The 26,999-nt window shown below is 40.5% G+C and overlaps 1 protein-coding gene and 1 long non-coding RNA gene across 4 annotated transcripts; one reads left to right on the forward strand and one right to left on the reverse strand.

The window, feature by feature from the left end:
• LOC143475736 (uncharacterized) lies at window positions 1–6,586 on the forward strand. The gene is made up of 4 exons (XR_013121105.1): window positions 1–286; window positions 3,423–3,506; window positions 4,944–5,027; window positions 5,156–6,586. It is a non-coding gene; the product is annotated as an uncharacterized LOC143475736 (long non-coding RNA).
• Window positions 6,204–25,528, reverse strand: LOC143475734 (uncharacterized). Of its 3 annotated transcripts, XM_076973656.1 has the most exons (15): window positions 25,371–25,528; window positions 23,925–24,081; window positions 23,782–23,829; window positions 19,401–19,448; window positions 17,732–17,779; window positions 16,816–16,860; window positions 15,784–15,831; window positions 13,909–13,956; window positions 11,170–11,232; window positions 10,844–10,906; window positions 10,071–10,100; window positions 9,602–9,697; window positions 9,451–9,475; window positions 8,459–8,538; window positions 6,204–6,755 (listed from the first exon to the last, which is right to left on the reverse strand). In XM_076973656.1, exons 2-15 carry the CDS (start codon window positions 23,965–23,967, stop codon window positions 6,742–6,744), a joined length of 699 nt encoding a protein of 232 aa, XP_076829771.1. In that variant the 5' UTR covers window positions 23,968–24,081; window positions 25,371–25,528; the 3' UTR covers window positions 6,204–6,741. The 3 variants fall into 3 exon arrangements, with proteins under 3 accessions (XP_076829771.1, XP_076829773.1, XP_076829772.1); XM_076973658.1 differs by lacking the exon at window positions 23,782–23,829; XM_076973657.1 differs by lacking the exon at window positions 25,371–25,528 and having other exon boundaries at window positions 23,925–24,326.
• Window positions 25,529–26,999: the final 1,471 nt, after the last annotated feature.

Below are 26,999 nucleotides of genomic sequence, written 5' to 3' on the forward strand. Positions count from 1 at the left end.
TCACACGCCGACCAATCAGCACACGTCTAGCGTTCTAGAAATTACTGAATTCTACCAAGCAACAAACAGGGGTTTGAGTCGAGTGACCCGATTTGCTAATATGACCCCTACGACGCTAGCCAATCGCCGTGCGATATTTCTTTGTTGCCGTCTCGACGAGGAATTTTCTACCCCTTTCAGAATAACTGCAGAACTAAAATGCTGCTAAACCGCAATTACGAAATTTAGTGAAAAACTGTGCAAGCAATAGCAAACATATTGTCCATCCAAACAAGAAAACAAAAAGGTAAGCATGCAAACAAATAAATAAAAGGTTATAGTATCAATTGTATCAATTAATTTGACAGACTACATTAAAATGTGTTTTTTTCTACCAGTCAAAAGTTTGGGCACACCTATTCTGTTTATTTTTAATATTTTCGTCATAAAAATACAGGGAAGATGCCAAACCAATGAAAGAACAAGTTTTTATGTTCTAATAAACAAATATCGACTAACTTAGATATTATATTCTTTGAATTAACTATTTTGATGAGAGCTTTTCAAGCTCTTGGTGTTCTGTTAAGCAGTTGAAGCAGCACATATGATGGTTTTACATCAGTACTGAAGACATTCACACACATGCAGAGACCTTGCAGAGTTGTGAAATAAAACTGTGTGCTAAAGGTGCATTTAATATTGTGTGTGTGTGTGTGTGTGTGAGAGAGAGAGAGAGAGAGAGAGAGAGAGAGAGAGAGAGAGAGAGAGAGAATGAATTCATATATAACACCTTTCCCAAATTGTATCAGTGTTATAAACAAATGTAAGCACAATATTCCTTTTTTATTATTAAGAATTAAGAACATGCAGGTGTGTTCAAACTTTTTTGACATGTATATATATATATATATATATATATATATATATATATATATATATATATATATATATATATATATATATATACACACACACACACACACACACACACATATATATATATATATATATATATATATATATATATATATATATATATATATATATATATATATATATATATATATATATATATATATATATACATATACATACATATACATTCCCCATATCTCCCCATACTCAGTAACTTTAGTGCTAAAAGCAAGGAGACATTGTTCAGATGCAACTTGACAGAAACTTGGTGAACATTTCACAGGGTTGCCCAGGATCCCTATTAATAGCTTAGCGACCACATGTGCACGTGGGTTACAGTGAACTAGCACAAGCCTTCTGTTTAGTTAAACAGTGAAACAGGCTTTAGGCTACATTTAAGAATTTTAATAAACAATTGTTAATTAACATCAAATATTTATCTTAAAGGTTTCAGTTATTCAGTTTGAGAAGAAAAAGTATCAAACTCCTCATTAATTTGTAAGTCACATTCCAAGCAAATTAAGAACTGCATTATGAAATACTAGTGAAAGATACCATATAATTATATCTATTTTGCTTATGAAATGGAATAGCCCAAATCCTTATGGAGCATGTTTAGAGCAGACTATGACGTAACAAAAATAATAGTCTTTATAGGAACTGTCCCACACAGTTCTTCTGAGTCTCAGTAGTCGTCTTGTTAAAACCTCACAATGAGGAAGCTGTGGTGGACTGTAGAATGGCTATAAACACAACTCTACATGCATCTGTTACACAAGTTACACAACTTGTTCAGTAAGCACAGTAAGTAGATCATTATACCATGCAGTCAAAAGCTGTTTTTCTTCATGCAATTGGACAATTTAGTATCCCTGACATACACATACACACACACACACACACACACACACACACACACACACACACACACACACACACACACACACACACACACACACACACACACACACACACACACACACACACACATATGTTGACAGCCAAGAGGTAATGGAATCCAGTCGGTCACATGGCTTGAACAAGATCCTGGTAAGTAAACAGAGTCACTTATATTTTCATGCAGGGAGCACCTCTGAGATACACACAAACAAGACAGCTGACATTTCTTAATGGGGAGAGAGAGACAGAAGTAGGGGGAAGAGTGAAAGAGAGAGAGAGAGAGAGAGAGAGAGAGAGAGAGAGACTGAGACAGTGAGAGAGAGGACCCAAAAAGGACATACAAATAGGTCGTTCAGAGTAATGTGATCATGTGATCGCATTGGTCATTGGTCTTTTTTTCTTAAATGAGTTTTCTAAACAAAAAAATGTAAAAGTATAAAAGTATATGAAACAACATATACAACTAACAACTTTTCTCACGAGGAGTAAATATGGATGTGTTTATCTCAAGGATGGTGCAGTAGTGGTTCTAGACCAGGGGTCTCCAACACGTCGCTCGCGAGCTACCAGTAGCTCGCCACCCCTTTCCGAGTAGCTCGCCAAAGGGCCAATGAATTACATATAAATTTGTAAACCTAATTGGTCCCATCGAGAAATCTACTTAAATTTATGTCCAATCAAAATTCACAGTTGTCCCTCCCCTTCTAACACTAAATGATTATTCGCCAATTATACAACAGTTAGTTCACAATCCGACTGGTTGAGAAGTGTTCTAACCCTGCAGATATGTGTGATAACAGCACGGTATTCTCATTCTCTGTATCACTCCGCGGACGCGTTGTCAAGTAACGGCATGTACATATATTCACGATAACACACTTCCTCTTGTGTTCTATTGCTCAATTAGCTGTCAATCAAAAAGTTAGGCTGCCGTCAATATTGAATAAACCAGGGGTCACCCACGTCATGAGTCGCCCGCGGGCTTGTTTTAAAAATAGCTCACTATAGCGCCATGCACCAAAGCGCTGCATCGTTTATGTTTTTGCTACCATTATAGATTGTCCGCGGTTGCTAGCGGTCTTCCCGCTTAGCAATTGACACTCACACACACAACTTTCGCCCCCCCCCCCCCCCCCCCCCCCCCCCCCCCCCCCCCCCGCTCAACAACTTTCGTTCGTCGCCAAGTAGCTCCCAGTTCCAAAAAGGTTGGAGACCCCTGTTCTAGAAGACCATGTGGACTGGGAGGACCAGACCAGGACCAGTATGTCTGTTGTCACAGGGTCACGCCTCATTTGGGGGGGGGGGGGGGGGGGGGTGTTATAGGGGGGCCAAGGATATTGTGACTGCCCCCCCCATAGAACCACCACTGGGATTGTGGTTATTGTGAACAGTAAGTGTTTTAAGTATTCACCGACTGCTATTGTAAAATGCTATCCTTAGGTCTCTGTCTGCTTTTTTGTCACCTACAGTACATTTAAGAAAAATATCAAAGGCAATTATAAATTATGCCAGGCCCTCATCAGTGGGTTCAAGGCTAATTACATTTCCTATACACTAGACTGCAGAACAATCATGACTAGTAGCTCTAACAGTCACTGAAATGCTTTTGTGGCTGTGTGTTTGTCCAGATGTTTCACCAGCAGACGGTAATGATGACTCTGAACGCAGAGGCCTGCTGATGGGCCGGACTGTGTGAGTGACTCTGGCCTGAAGTGAGTATGTTCAATCTCTGGGCTGATTGGCCTCTTATCAGTGTGTCTATACAAGGGGGGTGTTTGTTCTTTGATAGTTTCTCCATCCACTAGTGAGCTATGACTCATATTCTCCCAGCCCTTCCATGTTAACAGCCAAACAACCACTTAGAGCTTCTAAGCAAAAGGGGATGCTCTGAAAAAACAGGTTCAAAAACATTCTACCATGATAGTGTTAGTGGCTGCTTTGAAACTCTGGGTAGGACAGAAAGATTCAGTTAGATGAAACATATACTGGGTGAACAAATAGAAATGCATTTTTGCCTTGGAGAAATTGTCAACCTTGACCAAAGCAACTTCATAAGTGTATACAAGATGTGGTATATTATAGGGGTGACATGCAATAGTTGCTGATTCGATAGTCGACTATACCCCCTAGTCGATTATGAACGTCATAGTCGAATATACCATTCTGACTGCATGGGGGTGCCCAAGGATGCAGCTAAGCGTTGTTACATGAAATGTCTTTGTTTTCGTTATATATAGCCTTTTGTCAAATAAAGTCATCCTAATTTCTGTTAATAAATATTTTTAAATGATGTTTGTGCATTAACAATAGGCATCTTCCTTACTACACATTAATAAATCACACCCTGCTGTTGCACAATCCAAACGAGCGGAGCTGAACACGCTATAGAATACGCGCAGCAGGGCCGGCACCACGGGGGGGGGGGCGAAAGCCGCCCCCTCAATGTAAATAATAATACTCATTTATTTTATTTATAACAATCGCTACATGGCGCCCCCTCGCCCGCTCAACAATCATTACACGACCCCCCCCCCCCCCCGCTGAGCAACTTACGTTCGCCACCCCCCCCCCCACCCCCCATTTAGGCTAAAGGGAAAAGCTGACGAATCAGATTCGACTATGAAAATCCTTAGTTGAATACACCCCTATATTATTGAAATATTATTTCCAATTTGTTTGACTTTAATATTTTTGTGCATATAAAATATTTCATATTCGAATTAAAACTTTTTTAGCTGGAACTACAAACCTTTTTTCATAGTGTCAATTATATTTTGTCAATCATTTGTCTTTTTACTAGACATAACTGAATAAGAATACAAAAAAATTCTTGACTGAGCTGGGTTATACAATAAAACGCAGTACATATTTGCTGAACTGACTTAAGAGCTCTTAGGAGGACGAGCCAACCTTTGGTAAGGGTAGACCACCACAGGTGCTGGTAATATCAATATCAGAGCCTGATGCTGGACCTATTCCTAAATATACAGCTAACATGATCTGTAGCTTTGGTTTTGCATCTCAGAGTTTGTCAGTGTCCATCACAGTACATGTTTGAGATAGACAAGAGAGGACCAATCAGGTAGCCAAATCAGGTAGCCAAATGGACCCATGGCTGAATAATACCTTCTTTCTTCATGTGTGACTAGTCAATGTATGTGTGATCCAGATGGCTATGAGACTACCTATAGGACCTTGTGATGGCTACAGAACTTGCTACAGATGTATATATGGTAAAGTATATAGTAAAGGCCTGCCGGAGCTTGGCTGTAAAACATTAGTACATGTAAAATAACACGCACACATCTATCTGTAGGAACTTGTTTTCTCTCTCTCTCTCTCTCTATCTTTGGTTTTCCAGGGTGACGATATGTGTGCTCTCTTGGAATCAAACTCGTGACCCTGGTGTATTCTTCCAGTTGAGCTGGGATGCCATGAGCTGCATCCTGCAGCAGGCCTTTCAAAGTTCACACCTGAACTGCGTAAGAATCGAGCATTTTTATGTGACAGCTGGGACATGGTGCCTTGTTGACACGGTGCCCGGCGAGATGGCCCACCTGCCATGGTGCCAGCAACCACAGAGAGCTGAACGGCAGACACACACGTGCATTTCTGCACACCATGCTCACTGTGCTGTCACCCGGCACCCAAGCGTAGCCTCGGGTCATTGGAGAAACTGCTGGGAGAGTGCCGCTTCTGATTTGCTCAGATTTGAGTTTAAAACAAAAAAGTGCAAGAAAGTACAGTGCTTCTGATTTTTAAAAATTGTTTTATTGTTTTTGTTTTGTGTTGCATGTTCAAAAAATTGCAGATCAGAATTGCTCAGAGCAACATTTATCAGTGTAAATATACAGTTAATACAAAATTAAGAAAGAGAAATGGCAGTACATGGTGGTCTGGGTATACCTTACGCAGTAAGCCTGGTCAGCAGATGATGCTGCATAAAGAACAGCTGTCGTATTTCACATCTAAAGATAACACTGTTGTACACAGCAGTTTTAAAGAACTAGACAGCTTTATTTTTCCAGTGAATGATGAATATTTCTGCTGAAAGCACATCTCGACAGCTTTCTCAAAACTAAATTAGTTTGAAGTGTGAATATCTGAAATTCCGCACCAGTTTTCTGATCAAACTGGTTTCGGTGGTCCCAGGCTTGTTCAAAATAAGTCTACTGAAACAAGGGAGCATATTCAAACCATTACTTGTTAAAAATCATTATGCTTCCCAGATGGAAGCTCAGGTCATCTGAAGATTCAGATGGTTCAGTTCTACAGTTGGCTATGTAATTCTGTAACTATACAACCATAAATCAGATTTTTTCACTTAATGTAAATATAATATTAAGTGAAAGCAAGCACCTAGCCAGTGATCAGGATCTTGCTACAATCAAATAGTCACAAACTCTATGTAAAATGCACGTTTTTAATGGTAAAATATATGTTGAGCTATGCTGTTTGTTAAATCCACATCCTTGCAGACTTTTCTCACAGTCAGAAATCAGCAATTTATTTTTTAGTCTTTTTACACTTTTCAAATTAATAAGAAGTCATGAAAAGATGTTGCTACTGTGCAAAGGAGAACCATAATATTTTAAATGTTGGGCAAACATTTAATAAAACATTCAAAGAATATAATTAAAAACTGGCACCCCTATGTATTCTCATGGAACAAAATATAATAAAATATTTTGAGCATACAAAATAAAATATAAAAAAAAGGCCCAAGCAGGAGAAAAGTCAGGGATTTTATAACAATACAGCAATTTTTGTCCAGCAGTTTTGCTCCTAAAAATCGCAAGTGCTAATGCACGACAAACATGAAATGCAAAGTACACTGCATCATTCCATTCCACTCCAGAAGAACATCACTGAAGCTTGTGGTCTTCGTCTTCCACTGTAGGGCCCTGATTCAACGCCTCTGTTCAGACTCTCCGTTCGTCCTCCCCCTCATTTAGCTGCAGCTAGACGAAGGTGTTAAAAGAACCATGCTGAATTTCATGAGCTGCCAGACGATGATTTTCCTTCACACACATTTTGCATCTAGCCATGTTTAGAGAAAGATTCACAGGAGCTAGAAGCATTTGAAAGAAAAAATATATATCTGCTGCTTCTGTGTTTCTGAAAGAAATACTGTATCCACTAGGTGTCACTATAGAACGTTTAAATGGGTAGAAAGTTAGTCATTAGTGTCCATGTTGACAATCTAATAAAAAAGCTATTACAGCACGCATTGCTCATATATGTACTTCAAACAATGCTCATGTCTCAAAATAGCTTTTGAAATAAGATCAAAATAACAAAATAACAATCACTATGTCATGTCGAAGTGTTTCTTGTTACTCTGCGCAATCAGATGAGTGCACTAACAAGTTATGGGAGTTGTTATATAGCTGCGACTACATTTGAGATCTTTGTGTTTCTCCTGTTCTGAAAGTGTTTGGATTGTTACAGTCAAACATGGCGCATCCTCTTTAATTTACTGAAATCGAGCAAGTGAATCACTATTCAGCACAATTAATGGTATCGGATGCCACACTGCTCAAAATGATCAGTTTTATTTGGTTTCATTTTGATTTTTTTTTTTTCAATTCTCAGGCAGCCATTTTGTTGCACACAAAGAAAAAGCAAATAGGGACACAGACACAATGCTGTATTGACGCTCAAGTCTGTAAGCCTAGGTGATTCATTCTCAAATGTTTCCTGTTCCAAAAACACTGATTAACCAGTCCTTCATTCCTTACCAATTCCAAATTAAACACGATGAAGACAACAGCTCTATGATAGTGACATATGGAAAGTGAGAAATGGTGTAAATGCTGTAAAGTTCCTCGCCGTTGCTCCTTTAAAATAGCAAAAGAGTAAAACCCAAGTATGTACAATGGCATTTGCCAGTGACCACTGGCACACAATGGTCCTGCTCCAAAATAGGTAGTGTTAGGCTATGGAAGTGGCTATCTTTCATCTTCTAGTGGTCTTTACAAGGCGTGTGTGGGGAGAGGGCTAAAAGGATAAACAGCAGGAAACACCTTCCCTTGGTCAGCCAAGCCAAAAGTGCTCCCTTCCCTGCCAGCAACAATGAGTTATTAAAAGCCCTCCGCTTCCTCTGAGCAAGTGCGTGTGGAGAGCCTGAGCTGATGCAATGGAGGTAGGGATCTTGGCCCATCAAGCATGAGGGAAGGAATGGATTAGAAGAGAGCACATGCTATTTGACTTGCCTTTTCTTCTCAGAGAACTCATTTGATTTCAGGGAATGCTCTTGAAGGAAACAAGGAGATTACACTTGCTAAAGAATGACTTAGCTAAATTGTTTCAGTGTATAAAGCTTACATGTTTGGATGAAGTTGGCCATCATTTTAATGTTGAACAGCAGTAAAGCCTTAAGAGATGCTTTTTGGTAGTGCAACAGCAATAGTAACTTACAAACAAATCAGCCACAGTCTGTGATCATAAGGAGGGAGTTCATGTGGGAGGCCATGGCATTGTTTAAGCAATTCCTTCTTGTAAGTTTATATCTTACCCTGAATGCACAGCCTAAATGCTACAAGGCTAACTGGTTCATTTTAAATGGCCTAACATGCTTTGCAGCTGAAACCCACTAAAAATCATAGGACTAGTAGTTTATAGGATTAATAATTTATGCACGTCAATAAACTGCATCCCATACCATTCTCCTCAGCACCTGATGTCTTCACTCCCAGGAGCATAACCCCATCTTTGTTGCTGTCCGTCCTTTGAAACGACGCACTTTTCATTAGCAACATGGGAGCAATGACAGAAAAAGTGTCTTAATTATCATTTATGAATTGTCAGTTGAGAATACTGTACTTGCCAACTTTCCGTATCTCATTCAATGGGAATCTTCTTCATTCTATATAGCGGATGATCTTCCTAGCAAGAACACCTACAACACTTCAGTAGATCTTTCCAGATAAGGATGGTACAGAAACAGTCATTATTTATTCCCAACACCACTACATACCTAACACCGAACACCACTGTATACCCAACACCACTGCATACCTAACACCTAACACCACTGCATACCTAACAGCTAACACCACTGCATACCTAACACCACTGCATACCTAACACCTGACACCACTGCATACCTAACACCGCTGCATACCTAACACCACTGTATACCTAACACCTGACACCACTGTATATCTAACACCTAACACCACTGGTGTACCTAACATCTAACACTACTGCATGCCTAACACCATTGTATACCTAACACCTAACACTACTGTATACCTGACACCACCACTGCATACCTAACACCTTACACCACTGTATACCTAACACCATACACCACTGTATACCTAACACCTGACACCACTGCATACCTAACACCACTGCATACCTAACACCTAACACCACTGTATACCTAACACCTGACACCACTGTATATCTAACACCTAACACCACTGGTGTACCTAACATCTAACACTACTGCATACCTAACACCATTGTATACCTAACACTACTGTATACCTGACACCACCACTGCATACCTAACACCATACACCATTGTATACCTAACACCTAACACTACTGTATACCTGACACCACCACTGCATACCTAACACCTGACACCACTGTATACCTAATGCAAATGAATAAAAAAAAATTCTAAGGGGCTGAAATACTCACTTCTCAGTTCCATTGTCTGTCATTTCTAGAGAGGTCAACCAAAAGGAAAAAAAACTTAGATTGGTTTGCTTACTATTGGGTAAGTATAAACACATGTCCATGTAGAACATTACATTTACATTAGTACATTTACACAGGTTTTAAGGAATACCTGGATGGTGATGTATTTTCACCCTCTTAAACTTGCAGTATATTATTACAGCCACAGCCACCACCAAAATCAACAACAGCCAAAGATAGTTGTAATCTGTAACACAACCATCACAATGTATCTGTGTAACAATGCTTGTTCCATAAAGAATTTGACTTTATATCATGATCCACAAACAACACATAAAACATAACATAAACTCCATTAAAACTCTTAATATCACATCATGAAATCATATTGATATTATCTGGTTATATTAAGACCAGATAATCGCTATATTTTTAGTGTATGACTTTAGTGTATGAATATAAAAGTTGTTTCTGAGTTTGAAATTTGTAATTATCATTTGGCAAGATATTCACATGAAACTTTCCAGCAGCAGGGAATTGATGTGAAGACAACAATTATATTGTAATTATTATATATAATTCCATGAATTTGAGGAGAGCTGAAATATGATTTGATTTACCGATTGATGCGAGTTTCTCATGCTTGTGTCCTATAAAAAAGGTTAATAAAGGTCAAACATTTGTGGTCTTCTCATTTTCTCTGTATTTCTTCTAATATTTATAGTTATTTCTATGAATTCCTATTCATAGAACTCTCATAGCAATAATTAGTGTACTGGAATTAATTTACCGCTGCTACAAATACATCTGTTCCCAAGATGAAAGGCAATCAAAACTGATATGTAAATAACGGCCCATGTAATCCATATTTTAGAGGGAATGTGCTACCATGACACTGTTCACTATTATCATTTGAATTTTTGAATTCTCTCTGTGTAACATTATATATGTTTATACACACACACACACACACACACACACACACACACACACACACACACCAGCACTCACTGATTTTCACCATAGTTTGATGGAGCCTGCAGCAACTGAAGCCCACTCTGAGATGGTTTACATGTTATGCTATTTTATGTTTTCTATTTTCTATTTTCTTGGAGTTGAGTTCTGCCCAGAGACTAGCAGAATATCAGAACCAATGTCTTTATTTATAGTAGACCTTAAATAACTTCACTGTTAACTCTCTTCAGCAGTTGGGTGTGCAGTCCTTTGACCTTCCCTGAATTAGTAGGGGAAAAGCTGAAAAGCTATGGCCATTCAAAAGATATTGGCAATTACTGTACTGCTTGGTCACTTCATTAAGCTTGAATACACTTTATACAATCTCATACACACTTAGATTCACCTTTGCAGGTGCACCTTTACACCATATACGCACCGTCAGTGTTGCTACTGGTTGTGGAATTTTTGGTTGTTTTTGTGGCAGTTGTAGACTTTATACCTGAAAAATGAAACTGTTGATTTCCATAGACAAACACAAACACACATGCACGAACATTTGCTGATGTCATCGGCTCTGAAAGAATATACAGTTGTTCTTATGTTGACTTGTTGTGGGGGTGTCCTGGTCCCCAATTCAAATTGTTGTTATAGACACAACAAATGAGCAATTCAAAACCCATGCATTATACTCATCATAACTGCTGTTATGGTAATGACCAGTGTGTTAGCATGAGCAGAGAGAGCCCATGTTACTGTACTAACCTGGGGATAATGTCATTGTTGGGGAAAGGGGAGAACTCTTTGTTGAACCAGATGGTCTGTCTACTAATGAGTGAGAAATCAAAATTTCAGACTTGGAAATGTATATTTATACATGTATTTATACATGCAGTCAGAACAGGTCACTATGGATAAAAAACTAATAACAAAGGAACTTGCTTGCTATTAATATATCATACTGAATTCTAGCAAAATTATGGGAAATATTTCAATGTAATCACAAGGCTAAGGAGAATCTGTGTGTGCTTTGACTGAACATTTTGGCATTCATGCAGTATACAGTGGTTCAATATAAAAAAAGGGATTTTATAGTATTCTGTTATCACAGTGTTTGACAAATCAGATGCAGTGGAACTAATTCATCTTAAAGGACATCACTATGCAGTCATACTGTAGGACAGTATATTGGTAAGCAAAGCCATGCAACTCTTCATTCAGCCAAGCAGGAGAACAACAAGCATCACACAGGATCATCACACAGCACTCACGCATCTCACAGGATCATCACACAGCACTCACGCATCTCACAGAATCATCACACAGCACTCACGCATCTCACAGGATCATCACACAGCACTCACGCATCACACAGGATCATCGCACAGCACTCACGCATCACACAGGATCATTGCACAGCACTCACGCATCACACAGGATCATCACACAGCACTCACGCATCACACAGGATCATCACACAGCACTCACGCATCACACAGGATCATCACACAGCACTCACGCATCACACAGTATCATCACACAGCACTCACGCATCACACAGTATCATCACACAGCACTCCCGCATCACACAGGATCATCACACAGCACTCATGCATCACACAGTATCATCACACAGCACTCACGCATCACACAGGATCATCACACAGCACTCACGCATCACACAGGATCATTATACTGCACTCACGCATCACACAGGATCTTCACACATTACACTGCACTCACGCATCACACAGGATCATCACACAGCACTCACGCATCACACAGTATTATCACATAGCACTCACGCATCACACAGGATCATTATACTGCACTCACGCATCACACAGGATCTTCACACATTACACTGCACTCACGCATCACACAGGATCATCACATAGCACTCACGCATCACACAGGATCATTACACAGCACTCACGCATCACACAGGATCAAAACACAGCACTCACGCATCACACAGGATCAAAACACAGCACTCACGCATCACACAGGATCATCACACAGCTTTCACGCATCACACAGTATCATCACACAGCACTCACGCATCACACAGGATCATCACACAGCACTCACGCATCACACAGGATCATCACACAGCACTCACGCATCACACAGGATCATCACACAGCACTCACGCATCACACAGTATCATCACACAGCACTCACGCATCACACAGGATCAAAACACAGCACTCACGCATCACACAGGAACATCACACAGCTTTCATGCATCACACAGTATCATCACACAGCACTCACGCATCACACAGGATCATCACACAGCACTCACGCATCACACAGGATCATCAGATAGCACTCACGCATCACACAGGATCATCACACAGCACTCACGCATCACACAGGATCATCACACAGCACTCACGCATCACACAGTATCATCACATAGCACTCACGTATCACACAGGATCAAAACACAGCACTCACGCATCACACAGGATCAAAACACAGCACTCACGCATCACACAGGATCAAAACAGCACTCACGCATCACACAGGATCACACAGCACTCTCGCATCACACAAGATCATAACACATTACACAGCACTCACACATCTCACAGCACTCGTGTGCTAAAATGTCTCTCCAGTAACATTATTAGTAACAGCAATTTCTTCCAAATCTATAAAGGTTTGAGGGAAACATTTAATGGAAAATGCATGACAAATTGCACGTGATTCAGTACAGGTCAGTTAGCATGAGGCTCACCTGGTAAAGAAAGTGTTGTTTCTAATGTCCGTTAAAGCATAAGGACATTGATATTACCTCAATTGAAAGTTATTTTGTATCCAGTCATGTGACGGGCAGGGAGTGCGAACAAAAAGGAAGCGATCACGCGAAGTCTCAGGGAAAAAGGATGGTTTAATAGAAAGTGTGCAAACTAAAAACCTGTGCAATATCTCCAAATTAAGGCTATAATGACCAGCGGTCAACTGGTACAAAGACAAGACATATATAGGCAAACAAACGACCCTCAGGTGAGACAGATCACGGGCTCCGCCCACCTGAGGGACGCACATGACGTCACAAAACAACAACAACAACAGCCGCTGTGGACGGAGGCGACCGGTAGGGGGCCGCCTCACCGTGACAAGTCAGAATAAACTGCTACTAATACAGATACTAAAGTGCGGAGAAGCATCTGCTTGTATATTTACGTATACTTACAAATATATAAAATAATAGAAAGCAAAGATGAAATACAGTTCGTGACAAATCATGACTCACTTATTAAACGTTAGAAAAGCATATTATGAATAAGCACAAATCCCCTTTGTCACTATACAAAGTGTAGAACTCAGCTAACTGCATGTAACAGTCTGGTGGGACTGGCCTCATATTTCTCAGACTTACAACCGTGTGATGCTTACTCAGTGCCAGTACATCAGCCAGTTTTACACCTTCCATTCATCTAATAAAAAGAAGGTTGTAACATGGTAGTTCTGTGAAGAAGAGTTGGGACTCACTTTGTATTGTACCATTTGTTGGCGTCACTGTTGCAGGAAGTGTGGCATCTAAAGAGACAGGAGAGTGAAATTACTGACTTAAACGTTGAACCAGTACAAGCCCAGCATGACACGGGATGTCTTGGTGCACATTTGACCCAAGAGTATGAACAGATCAAACATTACAGTTCAGCTTCTGTGTCTTGAAATTTAGTTATCATACTGAGCGTTGACTTTAGGGGCAGAGAGTGAATATTTTTCTTTTTTTTGGAGCTGATTCATGTGGCTTGTAGGAAACTCTCTTATCATATTGTGTTATATATTGCAATCCAATGACCAAAGGAAAAGCATCCACTCCCTCATCCCCAGTACTGATATCCACTCCAAATATAAAACCAGTGTAAAAGTGTAAAAAACTACATCCTCTCTCTCTCTCTCTCTTTCTGAGCTTCCTGTCCATGTGTCATGTACAGGATAAACACTATTTATGTCATAAATGAATCATAACTGCCACTATGTATATGTCTTGGCCAACATAAGCTGGTCTAGCATAGCTGGTGCTAAAGTAATTACCCCTCCAGGTAACAACTGCAGGTGAGCCAGTTTACCCACCTACTCTTTTTTACCCAACATCTTTGTTGAACTACCATTTAGTAATAGATTACAAATTAATCAGTTGACTAATTGATAGATAAATTCTGTTTATAATAGACTGTTTTCACAACAAACGAAAGGTAAATTACAGCTAAATTGACAACACCTTCGATTGCGGATGTCACAGACGCACGCCCTCTATCACGTACACACCCCAAACCACTGCCACGCCCCCTCTCCCTCCTACGGACACCCCCCACCCCATCAGTTCACTTCATTTCTCTGCCTATTTAAACCCACAGGTTGTCACATCCAGTTCTGCACATTAAAGCCATTCGAGAGTGAAACAATGTGTGGACTTCACCTTTGCTACTAAGAGAGAGAGAGAGAGAGAGAGAGAGAGAGAGAGAGAGAGACTGCACCGGACACGTGCCTTATTTTTACCTATTGCTTATTTTCATGCTGGGAGAGAGTGAATTCAGTGTGCGAGTCTGTTGCTGCATTATCTTGAATCGTGGAAAGTAAAGATATACCTCTGCCATCCTCACCCACTGCTCCTTCTTTCCTGACTCCCCCAGCATTACAGTGGATATGCATTCACTCACTCGCAATTTTGATACGTATCTAACCTTCATATCTAGATGCATTGTTGATTGTTATGTTGTTGATATACTTAGTGCATTTGAAGTTTGACTCATAGGCCAACACTTCTCCCTCCTATGAGGAGTAGTTAATGCCCAAACTGATCTGGTGCAATTATAGGAGCAAAATAAACATCCTCTTATGCAGTCTCCTCTTTCCTTAGCTGTACAAAAATATCCTCACAAATGAGAAAAATGCCCGTGAAAGGGGAGAAGCATCTGTGGCAGTGGAAACTTGTGGTGCTGCACGGCTCAGTTTGAGTGAGATTCACCATATCTTAATGTCGAATGCTTGTGGTTAGTTACTCTATTGATAATCTATGAAATACACACTGAGGTCTGATTCTCTGGACAATGACTCTGTCCCCTGTGAGAGAGGGCAGAGTGGTTGATGCTGGTTATCTCCACAACTAATGGCCCACCCTACACTGATGTTCCCACACAAGAAAAATAAACAGAAGCATGCAGGCTGTACTTTCCAAGTTCAGTTATATTCTGTGGTACATTTTATCCCATTTGAAGTAATATTTTTTCTTAACCCCTTACAACTTTAAACCTTCCTCACCATCTCTAATATACACTATAACCAGATAAAAGATATCTACTTCTCTTCAACACTGTAGTCCTGAACTACTTTTAAAGAAGAAGAGTTGGGACTCACTCTGTATTGTATCGTTTGTTGGTGTTACCGTTGCAAGGAGCGTGGTACCTAAACAGACAGCATACTGAAATTACCCACGTAGACATTGACCCAGTACGAGCCCAGCATGATACTGAACCATTCACACTGGATGTCTTGGTGCATATTTGGCCCAAAGACTATTAACAGACTATCAAACATTACAGTTCAACATAATGAGCTTTGACATTAGGGACAAAGGATAAATAGTTGTGCTTTTTCCATTTTTTTTTTTTACAAAAAGTAAAACAAAATGATATGCCCTAAACTGATTGTTTTGATTATTTATATACATCTACCACTTTCTTGCAACTTTGTTATGTCCATCTATAATATCTAAGTGCATTTTGTAAGAGTACAGTGATGGACTGCAGCTAAAGCACAAGCCTCTTCCCCTTTTATCACAGGTCCACTGTTGACTGGGTATTATTTGGGGGGCAGATCATTCTTAGCACAACAGTGGTGTGGTGGTGGGTGCTGAGCTGCTGTGAGTGTGTCAGGCACCGCAGGATTGCTGTGGACTTCCCCTGTATCTGTGTCCCTGAGGGGTTGAGGCTGGTCCACCACCCAAACTTCCAGCCAATGAGAGAAAATAACTACTGATAAAGGGTGGGGAAATGGCTGTGTGTTTCTAATGAAGAGGCTGAGGAGTGTAAACAGAAAGTTTGAATGAATTATTCCTTTATAGAATAATTATTTAAAAGAAACTTGATAGTGCTTTGGGTCTCAGAAACCTTTGTGTATGTTCCAACTTGCTTGATATATTGTTGATTAGAAATTTCCATACAGACTAAATATGAGGGTGGACTTGTTGGACAACACTTGTCGCTCCTGGGAGGAGCACGTAATGCCTGACCTGAACTGGAGACATTACTCAAGCAAAGAAAACATCCTCATAACTTGTTCAGCCTTAACTTTCCTCAGCCATTTGCACAAAAATATTTTCACAAACGAGAGAAAAGCATGTAAAAGGGGAGAAGTGTCTGCAGCAGTGGTACTGTGAGTGAGATTTACCATTTGTCGTGAATGAGTCTTGTGGTCCAGTAGTGTTGCTGTTATCTAAGCATTAAAAAGCCTCACATTATTACTTAAGAAATTCATTTGCATGATAGTACCAACTGAGTAATAGGACTCCAAAAGGAAAAAAATTGGAAACATTTTATTTACCAGAAAATATGAACAATTCTGTCCACCTGCTATTTATCAATGGATTACATGAAGCATCATTCCTTACTACTGTCACCATCAGAATAACTCATTTACATTAAACATATTCACCTTCTATTGTAGAGACATCTAATGGATTATTTTGTAAAAAAAATAAATAAAAATAAAATAAAGAAGAAACAAAGGAGGGAAGAAAATATTTATAGTGTAGTGCATTTTTTTGTCTGTTTTCCAACTCCCATGTTCTATTCTTGTTCTATTGTTGATTTATGAAATACACACTGAGGTCTGATTCTCTGGACAAAGACTCTGTCCCCTGTGAGAGAGGGCAGAGTGGTTGATGCTGGTTATCTCCACAGCTAATGGCCCACCCTACACTGATGTTCCCACACAAGAAAAATAAACACAGAAGCATGTAGGCTACAGTTGCCCATTCTTTAGCTATATTTTTCCTTAACTTGTCTACAGCATAAAACCTTCTTAACTATGATATACTGCATGCAACCTTTAGCTGATGTCTATCTTCCGTTAACAATGGTATAGGTGTGTGTGTCTGTGTGTGTGTGTGTGTGGTGGGGGAGCACTTTCCTTAGGGGACCCTGTAAAAAATTCTGGTTAATATTTTGCATGTAGAGATTTGGAGACGTCTCGAGAGATGAAACTACAAACCTTTTACACCTTCCATTCCGCTGACGAGAAGATGGTCATAGTAACATAATAACACTGCAGTTCTGCACTGCTGGGAAGAGGAGTTGAGACTCACCCTGTACTGTAACGTTTGTTTTTGTCACTGTTGTAGGAAGTGTGGTATCTAAACAGACAGGAGAATGAAATTACTGACTTAGACGTTGACCCAGAACAAGGCCAGGATGATACTGGACCATTCACACTGGATGCCTTGGTGCATATTTGGCCCAAGGGTCTTAACAAACTATCAAACATTACAGTTCAACATCTGTGTCTTGAAATGGAGTTATCATACACAGCTTTGACTTTAGGGGCACAGGGTAAATATTTGTGCCTTACCCATATTTTATTTATTTATTCGATGCTGACCTATGTGGCTTGTTAGAAGCTCTCTTATCATATTGTGTTGTATTGGATTCCAGTGAGCAACAGAAGAGCTTTGCTTCACCAGACATCTACCCACCCCACTGTGAAAAACCACTTCATGTTGAACATTTTCTGTCTCTCTCTCTAAACTAACTGACCTGCCTGTTGACAGAAATGCACATGGGTTAATTTACACAACTACTCTGGTTAAGCCAACTATTTTACTTAATTACTGTTTATCAGTGGACTATAACGGACACAATCGATTATCACAGCTTTAACAAGTAAAGCAACATCACGTGGCCTAAACTGACCAGACCTTTGATACTTTATGTTCAATCAATATTTATTCTTCATTTTTTTGCAACTTTCTTAGATACACCTTTCATATCTAGGTGCATTTTGTTATTTGGGGGGCAGATCATTCTTAGCACAACAGTGGTGTGGTGGTGGGTGCTGAGCTGCTGCGAGTGTGTCAGGCACCGCAGGATTGCTGTGGACTTCCCCTGTATCTGTGTCCCTGAGGGGTTGAGGCTGGTCCACCACCCAAACTTCCAGCCAATGAGAGAAAATAACTACTGATAAAGGGTGGGGAAATGGCTGTGTGTTTCTAATGAAGAGGCTGAGGAGTGTAAACAGAAAGTTTGAATGATTTTTTCTTTCATGCTATTATAAAAATTATTTTAAAAAACACAAAAAATATACAAAAAAATATAACTTCATAATGTTTACAGCCTCATAAACTTTTAGATATTTTCCAACTTGTTTGATTTACAATTTTCCTGTCAGCACCAGTTAATGCCCAACCTGAACTGGTGAAATTACACGAGCAAAACAAACATCCTCATGCAGTCTTCACTTTCGTCAGCTATTTGCACAAAAACATGTTTGCAAAAAAATAAATGCCCATGAAAGGGGAGAAGCATCTGTGGCAGTGGAAACTTGTGGTGCTGCACAGCTCAGTTCGAGTGAGATTCACCACATCTTAATGTCGAATGCTTGTGGTTAGTTACTCTATTGATAATCTATGAAATACACACTGAGGTCTGATTCTCTGGACAATGGCGCTGTCCCCTGTGAGAGAGGGCAGAGTGGTTGATGCTGGTTATCTCCACAACTAATGGCCCACCCTACACTGATGTTCCCACACAAGAAAAATAAACACAGAAGCATGCAGGCTGCACTTTCCAAGTTCAGTTATATTCTGTGGTACATTTTATCCCATTTGAAGTTATATTTTTCCTTTTATAAGTTATAAACTTTTTCAACTTAAAACCTTCCTAACCTTCTCTAACCAGATAGAAGATATCTAGAAGATATCTACTTCTCTTCAACACTGTAGTCCTAACTACTGTTAAAGAAGAAGAGTTGGGACTCACTCTGTATTGTATCGTTTGTTGGTGTCACCGTTGCAGAAAGCGTGGTACCTAAACAGACAGGAGACTGAAATTACCCACGTAGACATTGAACAATTCTGTTTTTGTTTTTGACATGGTAGCTTTTCATTTGGTGACGACCCATGTGTCTTGTCAGAAGCACTATCATGTTATGCATTGCATTCTAATGTCCAAAATTTTATCATCAGGGTTCATACACTTTTTTGACAATCAATTTCCATGACTTTTCCATGACTTTTCCATGACTTTGAAGCAAATTTTAATGACTATACATTCTCTAAACATATGTGTAGACATGAAAAATAAGAAAAAATCCAGGCCAAAATTCCACAGTATATCATAAATTAATGACAAGCCACGTGGTTTAATTGAAAAAATAAACATTTACCGTATTTTCAATATCAATATAAACCGGAGTTACGACCTACTTTTTTTTTTTATTGGCAGATGCTATTTGCACCCGGGTATATGCAGCAGTATGTGTTATTTGCACCCGAGTATATGCAGCAGTGTGTGCTATTTGCACCCGGGTGTACATAGCAGTGTGTGCTATTTGCACCCGGGTATATGCAGCAGTGTGTGCTATTTGCACCCGGGTGTACATAGCAGTGTGTGCTATTTGCACCCGGGTATATGCAGCAGTGTGTGCTATTTGCACCCGGCTATACGTAGCAGTGTGTACTATTTGCACCCAACATTTTGATTTATCAAAGATTAGTACTATTCTTTTGTGTTCCATTTTACTTACAAATTATTTTACAAGAAGTGAAGATACTTTTATTTGGGGTTATGGGGTAGACCTGTTTGAATTTTGTTTTTCACTTGTGAGTCTTTTTCTTTACCATGCTTAGAATTTAAATAGCAATTTAATTATCCTAAGTCACTTACCGCTAATGGCAGTAATCACATGGTAAATACTACATGTAATATACTGCCAGTGATAAATAATGTTAAAACAAAATGTAACACAAGTTAATATCTGTCTGTAGCACCCTGATATGTACACCACATTGTATGTGTCACGTTATGGTCCCCGACCCCTCCCTTTGGGCGTGTGTTTACGTCGTCTGCGTCAGTGGATCTCCGTGGGTGCGGTTGCGTCCTGTGATAATTCGTTTTACCTGTGGCTCGTCTCGTCATCATGTGGGGTTTATGTAGTTTGTCTATTTAATGTGCGTTCACACAGTGTCTTGTGCTCGTCGTTGTTTGAGTCTACGTGTCTCTATATGAGTGTTAAACGTGCGCTGTCTGCGCTATATGTGTAAAGACAAATAAAGTAACGTCTGTAGCGAACAGGATTCTGTGTCTCGTCCTTCACCCAGTCGCCAGCGTTACAGTATGATGTATACAAATATTCTTCCTGCCAGTACATTATCAGCCTCTTTAATTTTATTTAATTTCACAGAATGCAGAAGACAGATTCTATGACTAATTCATTTTTTCTGGATGGTTTGTACATTTTTTAAAGAAATAAATTGGGGTTTTTATTATTTACATCATGTTTAAATAAATTTTAATTTTGTGCATTGGATGGTAGCCCTCTTCACTCCATAATCTCAGTGCTCTCTGGAATTCCTCACAACTGTCGAAGGAGTATCCTTCACAAATGTTCTTTAGCTTTTCTTCCTTCTTGGGAGAAAACACAAATATTAGCTTATATAAAATAGTCATTACATTATAAGTCTGGCATATTGACTCTGTCATGCAAAAACCTTAATTCAAAAGGACTGTACATCTTTTGTTATACACATTCATGTCCTTTGTGTGTACTGAAACAACACAAAAATAGAGAACAAAAAGACAAAATTATATAATTTTACACAAAACTCAAAAAATAGACTGGACAAAATTGTTTTTGTAAGATAGCAATGCGACTGTCACGTAGGGCTACACCCCCCTCTCTGTCACTTCGGGTTCCTGTCCTTGTGTCTGTGTTGTTCCCTGCGTGTCTGTCTCCATGGTTTCCCCTCGTCTGACACGCCCGTGTCATCAGTGTCTTCACCTGTGTGTCTAGTTTAGTTCTGTGTATTTATAGTCCCAGTGTTTCACTTATCGGTTATTGGTTGTTTTGTTCTATTTGGTTAGTTTGTGCTCTTGTTATTCATGCTCTTTGGTCGTGTTGTGCTCTTGTTATTCATGCTCTTTGGTCGTGTTGTGCTCTTGTTATTCATGCTCTTTGGTCGTGTTGTGCTCTTGTTATTCATGCTCTTTGGTCGTGTTGTGCTCTTGTTATTCATGCTCTTTGTTCAGTGTTCTACGCTTCCTGGTCTGTGAGTTCTACTCATTTCGTTGCTCAGTCGTCTGTGTTTTCTGTAGCCTGATTTTCTACTTTGTATGCGTTTACCCCGTGTTTGGTTTAAAGTGTTCGTTCGGTGTCTTAGTTTAATTCTTAGTATCGTCATGCCTGTTTATTTGTCAAACCTGGATGGCTCGCCCGTTATGACCCCTGCCTGTTTGAACGACTTTGATCATGGTCATTCCTCTTAATAAATCTCGCTCTCCTCAGCGTTTGTGTCTGCCTCCAAGCTCTGTAGCGCCAGTTAGTGTTGCCACCTGTCCCGGTTTTCACGTCGCTGTCCCGGTTTGTCCCGGTTTTCCTTCTTTTTAATATTCGGTCCCGGCAAAAAATAAAAATCATTTAATGTCCCGGTTTTCACTAGGTTAGTTCAAACGACTATTTAGACTGTTTCTGCACACTTGAAATCTGTCTTTTTTTTCTCGCTGTGTCCATTTTACACCCCCCACCCGGTAACACTTTACGTTCGCCACTATTATGCTCCTATTAGCTCAAAAATATATCAGTGTTCGTTGGATAATAATTCTCACACTATTTCTTAAATATATATCTTAAAATGTAAAGTTAAATTGAGTGATGGACCTTTTATACATAACTATTAACCAAATTCTGCTTACCGTTTCCTACTGTCTCCGTTTCGGTTCCTTTGAATTTGCGCCTTTTCGCTCCCGCGCATTCATTGGTAGACATGCGCAGATGGGTTCGCTTTTTTTTTTTTTTTATTAAGGGGTGAAAATAGCCTCGCTGTGTGGCAAATGCTACTTGTACCCGGGTGCAAATAGACACTCCGTTTTTTATTTCGCGCGTGCACGGAGGAGCAGTGGCAGCACAGTGGAGTGTTGTGGAGTGTTGTGTACGATAAGCTGAGGCAGCACAGGCTCCACTGCAGCCCATCTCGGCAACACGATCGCTCTTTCTCGCGTTGTACGCACGAGGACATCGTTAGTTTTTTTTCTATACTGTGTTTACGATCAAAACGTATCTAAATCTAGGGTCGCGCTTAACGACGAAAACTGCTTTATGACGGACTTTTCAGTCTCTAACCCCATCGTTAACCGTGCACATTTTGCACGCCCCGTATCCTTGTCTTTCACAAGCCATAGCTTGTATTTGTCCAACTGAAGCAGTCATTGTTTAATCGGCATTAACCAGCATTACGCTGATTTACATCAAAGTACAATCTACAGCTCCGCTTGGAGTCCGACGCTAACGCAGTGAACTAATGTGTGAAGTTACGTTAGCGGTCCGCACAATGAAAAAAAATGGCTATATTATATTTATTAATTTTTTCTTCCGGTTATCAGAACAACATACATTTATTGTGTCAAGCAAATTTCCATGACTTTTCCAAAACATTTGAGTATTTTTTATTTTTCCAAAACTTATCCAGGCCTGGAAATTGCTATTTTCAAATTCCATAACTTTTCCAGGTTTTTCATGACCGTACGAACCCTGTATCATTCATTTCCTTGTCGCCCAGTACAGACATCCACTCCACATATGAGCACAACTATGAAAAGCTGCATCCTTCTCTTGCTCTCTCTCTCTCTCTCTCTCTCACACACACACACACACACACACACACACACACACACACACACACACACACACACACACACAGAGGCTCTTGGGGGCTTCCCGTCCAAGTTTCCTGTCCAGGGTGGAAACTGTCTTCTCGCTGTCTGGCACAATGTGATTTATAACAACTTGTATGTCATTATGAAGGAATGCCACGGCCTCAACATGTCTGTTTACATGTTGTATAAAATCGACTAATGGAACTGGTGATAAACAAATCAACCTCCCAGGCATCACACTATAGTTGAGCTCCTTTATTCAACCACTGCTGTTTATCAATAGACTATACGGAACAATAATCAATGATTATACTTTCACAAACATCTGAAGCTAAATTATATGACTGAAGCTGACCACTGCTTTCACAGTTCACTTTTATTTTAAAGCACACACATTTCAGCAACTGCCTCTGAAAGGCACCCACATCTACTGACATCAGTATTAATGCACTGAATATTAATACACATTTTGAGAAACAAACACTTCTACCTGTGCCGTTTGGTAGAGCTGCACTGACATCAGGTATTGCATTCTTTGCTGTAAAATAATGTGACCATATTTTACTCATCAATTATCGACACCCATCCCACAAACGGTCACACTACACAGTAATGACGATAGACTCGACTTACTCAGAACACAAGAGAAGATGAAGAGGAGGACGCCAGTGGCCATGACGTTCTTCTGTTGCCTACGACGACACGCTGCAGCTTCAGACGGGCGCAATAGGGTCAGTGATCAAAAAGAGAGGTGTTCGCATCCAGCTCAGGGTGCTTATTCTGCCACTTCCTGTAGTTAAGTGGAGGAAATACACCAGCCTTCACTTGGGTGGAGGGCTAATGGGCTGCACAGGGGGGCGGAGTTATCGGGGTGTGGTTCAGCCAGGGTGAGAATTCCCTGCCGTCCTGACAGGAACGGCACACCGGGCTGTGCTCGTGCTCCTCCACAAGCCTTGTTCGGTCTTTTTTCGAATCCCGGTGAAGTGATGGAGTCAGCACGCGGCCATACCGCCACGACACAGCACAGCCACGCCTCGGGCAGCTCCGCAAAAGTGTGCTGCCACATTTCGTTTTTCTCCACGCCACACGTATGGGGCGGGCCTAGTCCCGCTCCGACACGCCACACCTTCCAGGGACATTATAACCTAAACGCGACTTTGCCTTGCCACGAGGAACTGCTTGGGCGAGCAATCGCATCACAACACTGAAAAAGGAGGTGTTGGACTAAATTTGGTCTCGGCCTATGGGAAAGGATGCTCATCATGATTAGCGCTGTGTCAAGGGACCACTGTTGTAGTTGTAGAAGGGGGTGTTGGGAGTGAGGAGCAGCTGTGCGGAGGGCACACAGAGCAGTGCTTATATGAGTGAGGCTCACCCACCACACCTAACATTACATCATACACTACAAGAGTTGTGTCACATTTAGGACCCAATCTGGAGGTGATGGCTAACAAGGGATTGGTGTACGATCACATATATGAAGCCATTCATCCACCAGAATGCAGCTATTTCCTTTTAAACATAGTTTGTATAAATGCTTTTCTTAGTGTGTTTGTTTGTGTGCAGATTGTCTGAGCATTCCCAAAGCTGATGGTAAGTGCCCCCCCCAAACCCCCCAGCCCAAAACAGGATGCAAGAAATCAGTTTCCTTCCTACGTCTATTGTGTCTCTCATGTGCGCCTGAAAAAGGTCAAAGGAAACGGGGCCACACAGCGGGGCCTTGGGCTACAGCAGAATGAAGTAAAGGGCTCCTGTGAACCCTAACTCACAGGAGGATGCTCGAAGGGCCAAAATATGCTAATCACCAAAACATTTTCTGGACAAGCAGAGATAAACTGTACAACAGTATCGTTAACCAATAGTCACACTCCTAGGATACTGTTCTCTCCCTAAATGTGTTTTTTTTTGTTTTTGACAAATTAATTAGGAAGTGTTCATTAATTTGTCATGGGTCTAATCAAGGAGATGTTTCTGGAATGGAAGTGTAATCTTCTCAAGCCTTTGTGAGTAGTCAGGAAGACCTGCCCATGAATCCCACACCAGCACATTAAATTCCCCAGCTTTACAAATAGCACTCACCTGGTTCCTGTAGACACTGTTATTGAAAACATGGGTGCCGTTTCATTTGCAGACGATAGTTTCCATATCTGCATGGAAGCTTAGACACTAATCGAAGGTTAAAGTCAGGACAAATGAATCAACTGGTCGTAGCGATGATGTCCCTGGATTTGTGCCTATTTCCAACAGAGGGCTTGTCCCCCTGGAAAGGTCATTGTCCATGTTGAAGTGGACTCTCTGACGCAAGGAATGCACTTGGCGTTCAGGCATCTGAACCTCTGAATCAAAACCAAGTAGCAAATGCAAACATGTGACACATGAGGGGCAACGTGTATGCAGTTGTACAGTGGGTACAGAAAGTATTCAGACCCTTTAAAAATTTTCACTCTGTTTTATTGCAGCTATTTGCTAAAATCAAAAAAGTTCATTTTTGCATGTACACTCAGCACCCCATGCTGACAGAAAAAAAACAAGAGTAGAATTTTTTGCAAATTTATTAAAAAAGAAAAACTGAAATATCACATGGTCATAAGTATTCAGACCCTTTGCTCAGTATTGAGCGAGTATCTAGTACAGTCATGAGTCTTCTTGGGAATGATGCAAAAAGGGATTCACATCTGGATTTGGGGATCCTCTGCCATTCTTCCTTGCAGATCCTTCCCGTGTTCTAAAAATTGTATGTCTATGGTTATTTGTGCTTCTTGGCAAACGTCTAACTTGCAAAAACTAGGTAATGACATTGACTCCTGTAGTTTAGTAGTAGCAGATGACTCAATGGTATCTTTAAATCTGTACCATTACCTAGGATGAATTCTGTGATCAGATGCAAAGCACTTTGTAAGTCGCTCAGGATTAGAGCGTCTGATAAATGCTGCAATTGTAAATGTATCCTCTCCAGTTCCGTCAGGTTGGATGGTGAACGTTGGTGGACAGCTATTTTCAGGGCTCACTAGAGACGCTCAATTGGGTTTAGGTCAGGGCTCTGGCGGGGCCAGTCAAGAATGGTTACAGAGTTGTTCTAAAGCCCCTCCTTTGTTATTATAGCTGTGTGCTTAGGGTCATTGTCTTGTTAAAAGGTGAAGCTTCGGCCCAGTCTGAGGTTCAGAGCACTCTGGAAGAGGTTTTCTTCCAGGATATGTCTGTACTTGGCCGCATTCATCTTTCCTTCAATTACAACCAGTCATCTTGTCCCTGCAGCTGAAACCACCCCCATTGTATTGATTGTATTGGGCAGGTGATGAACAGTGCCTGGTTTTCTCCACACATACCGCATAGGATTAACACCAAAAAGTTCAATCTTTGTCTCATCAGACCAGAGAATCTTATTTCTCATAGTCTGGGAGTCTTTTGTGTGTTTTTGGCAAACTCTATGCGGCCTTTCATATGTCTGCCATAAAGCCCGACTGGCGTAGGGCGGCAGTGATAGTTCCATCTCCCTACTGCATCTCTGGAGCTCAGCCACAGTGATCTTTGGGTTCTTCTTTACTTCTCTCACCAAGGCGCCTTTCCCACGATTGCTCAGTTTGGCTGGACGTCCAGGTATAGGAAGAGTTCTGGTAGTCCCAAACTTCTTCCATTTAAGGATTATGGAGGCCAGTGTGCTCTTAAGAATCTTGAATGCTGCATACATTCTTTTGTAACCTTGGCCAG

This window comes from Brachyhypopomus gauderio, chromosome 14 (assembly GCF_052324685.1).
Source record: "Brachyhypopomus gauderio isolate BG-103 chromosome 14, BGAUD_0.2, whole genome shotgun sequence".
Taxonomy (NCBI): Eukaryota; Metazoa; Chordata; class Actinopteri; order Gymnotiformes; family Hypopomidae; genus Brachyhypopomus; species Brachyhypopomus gauderio.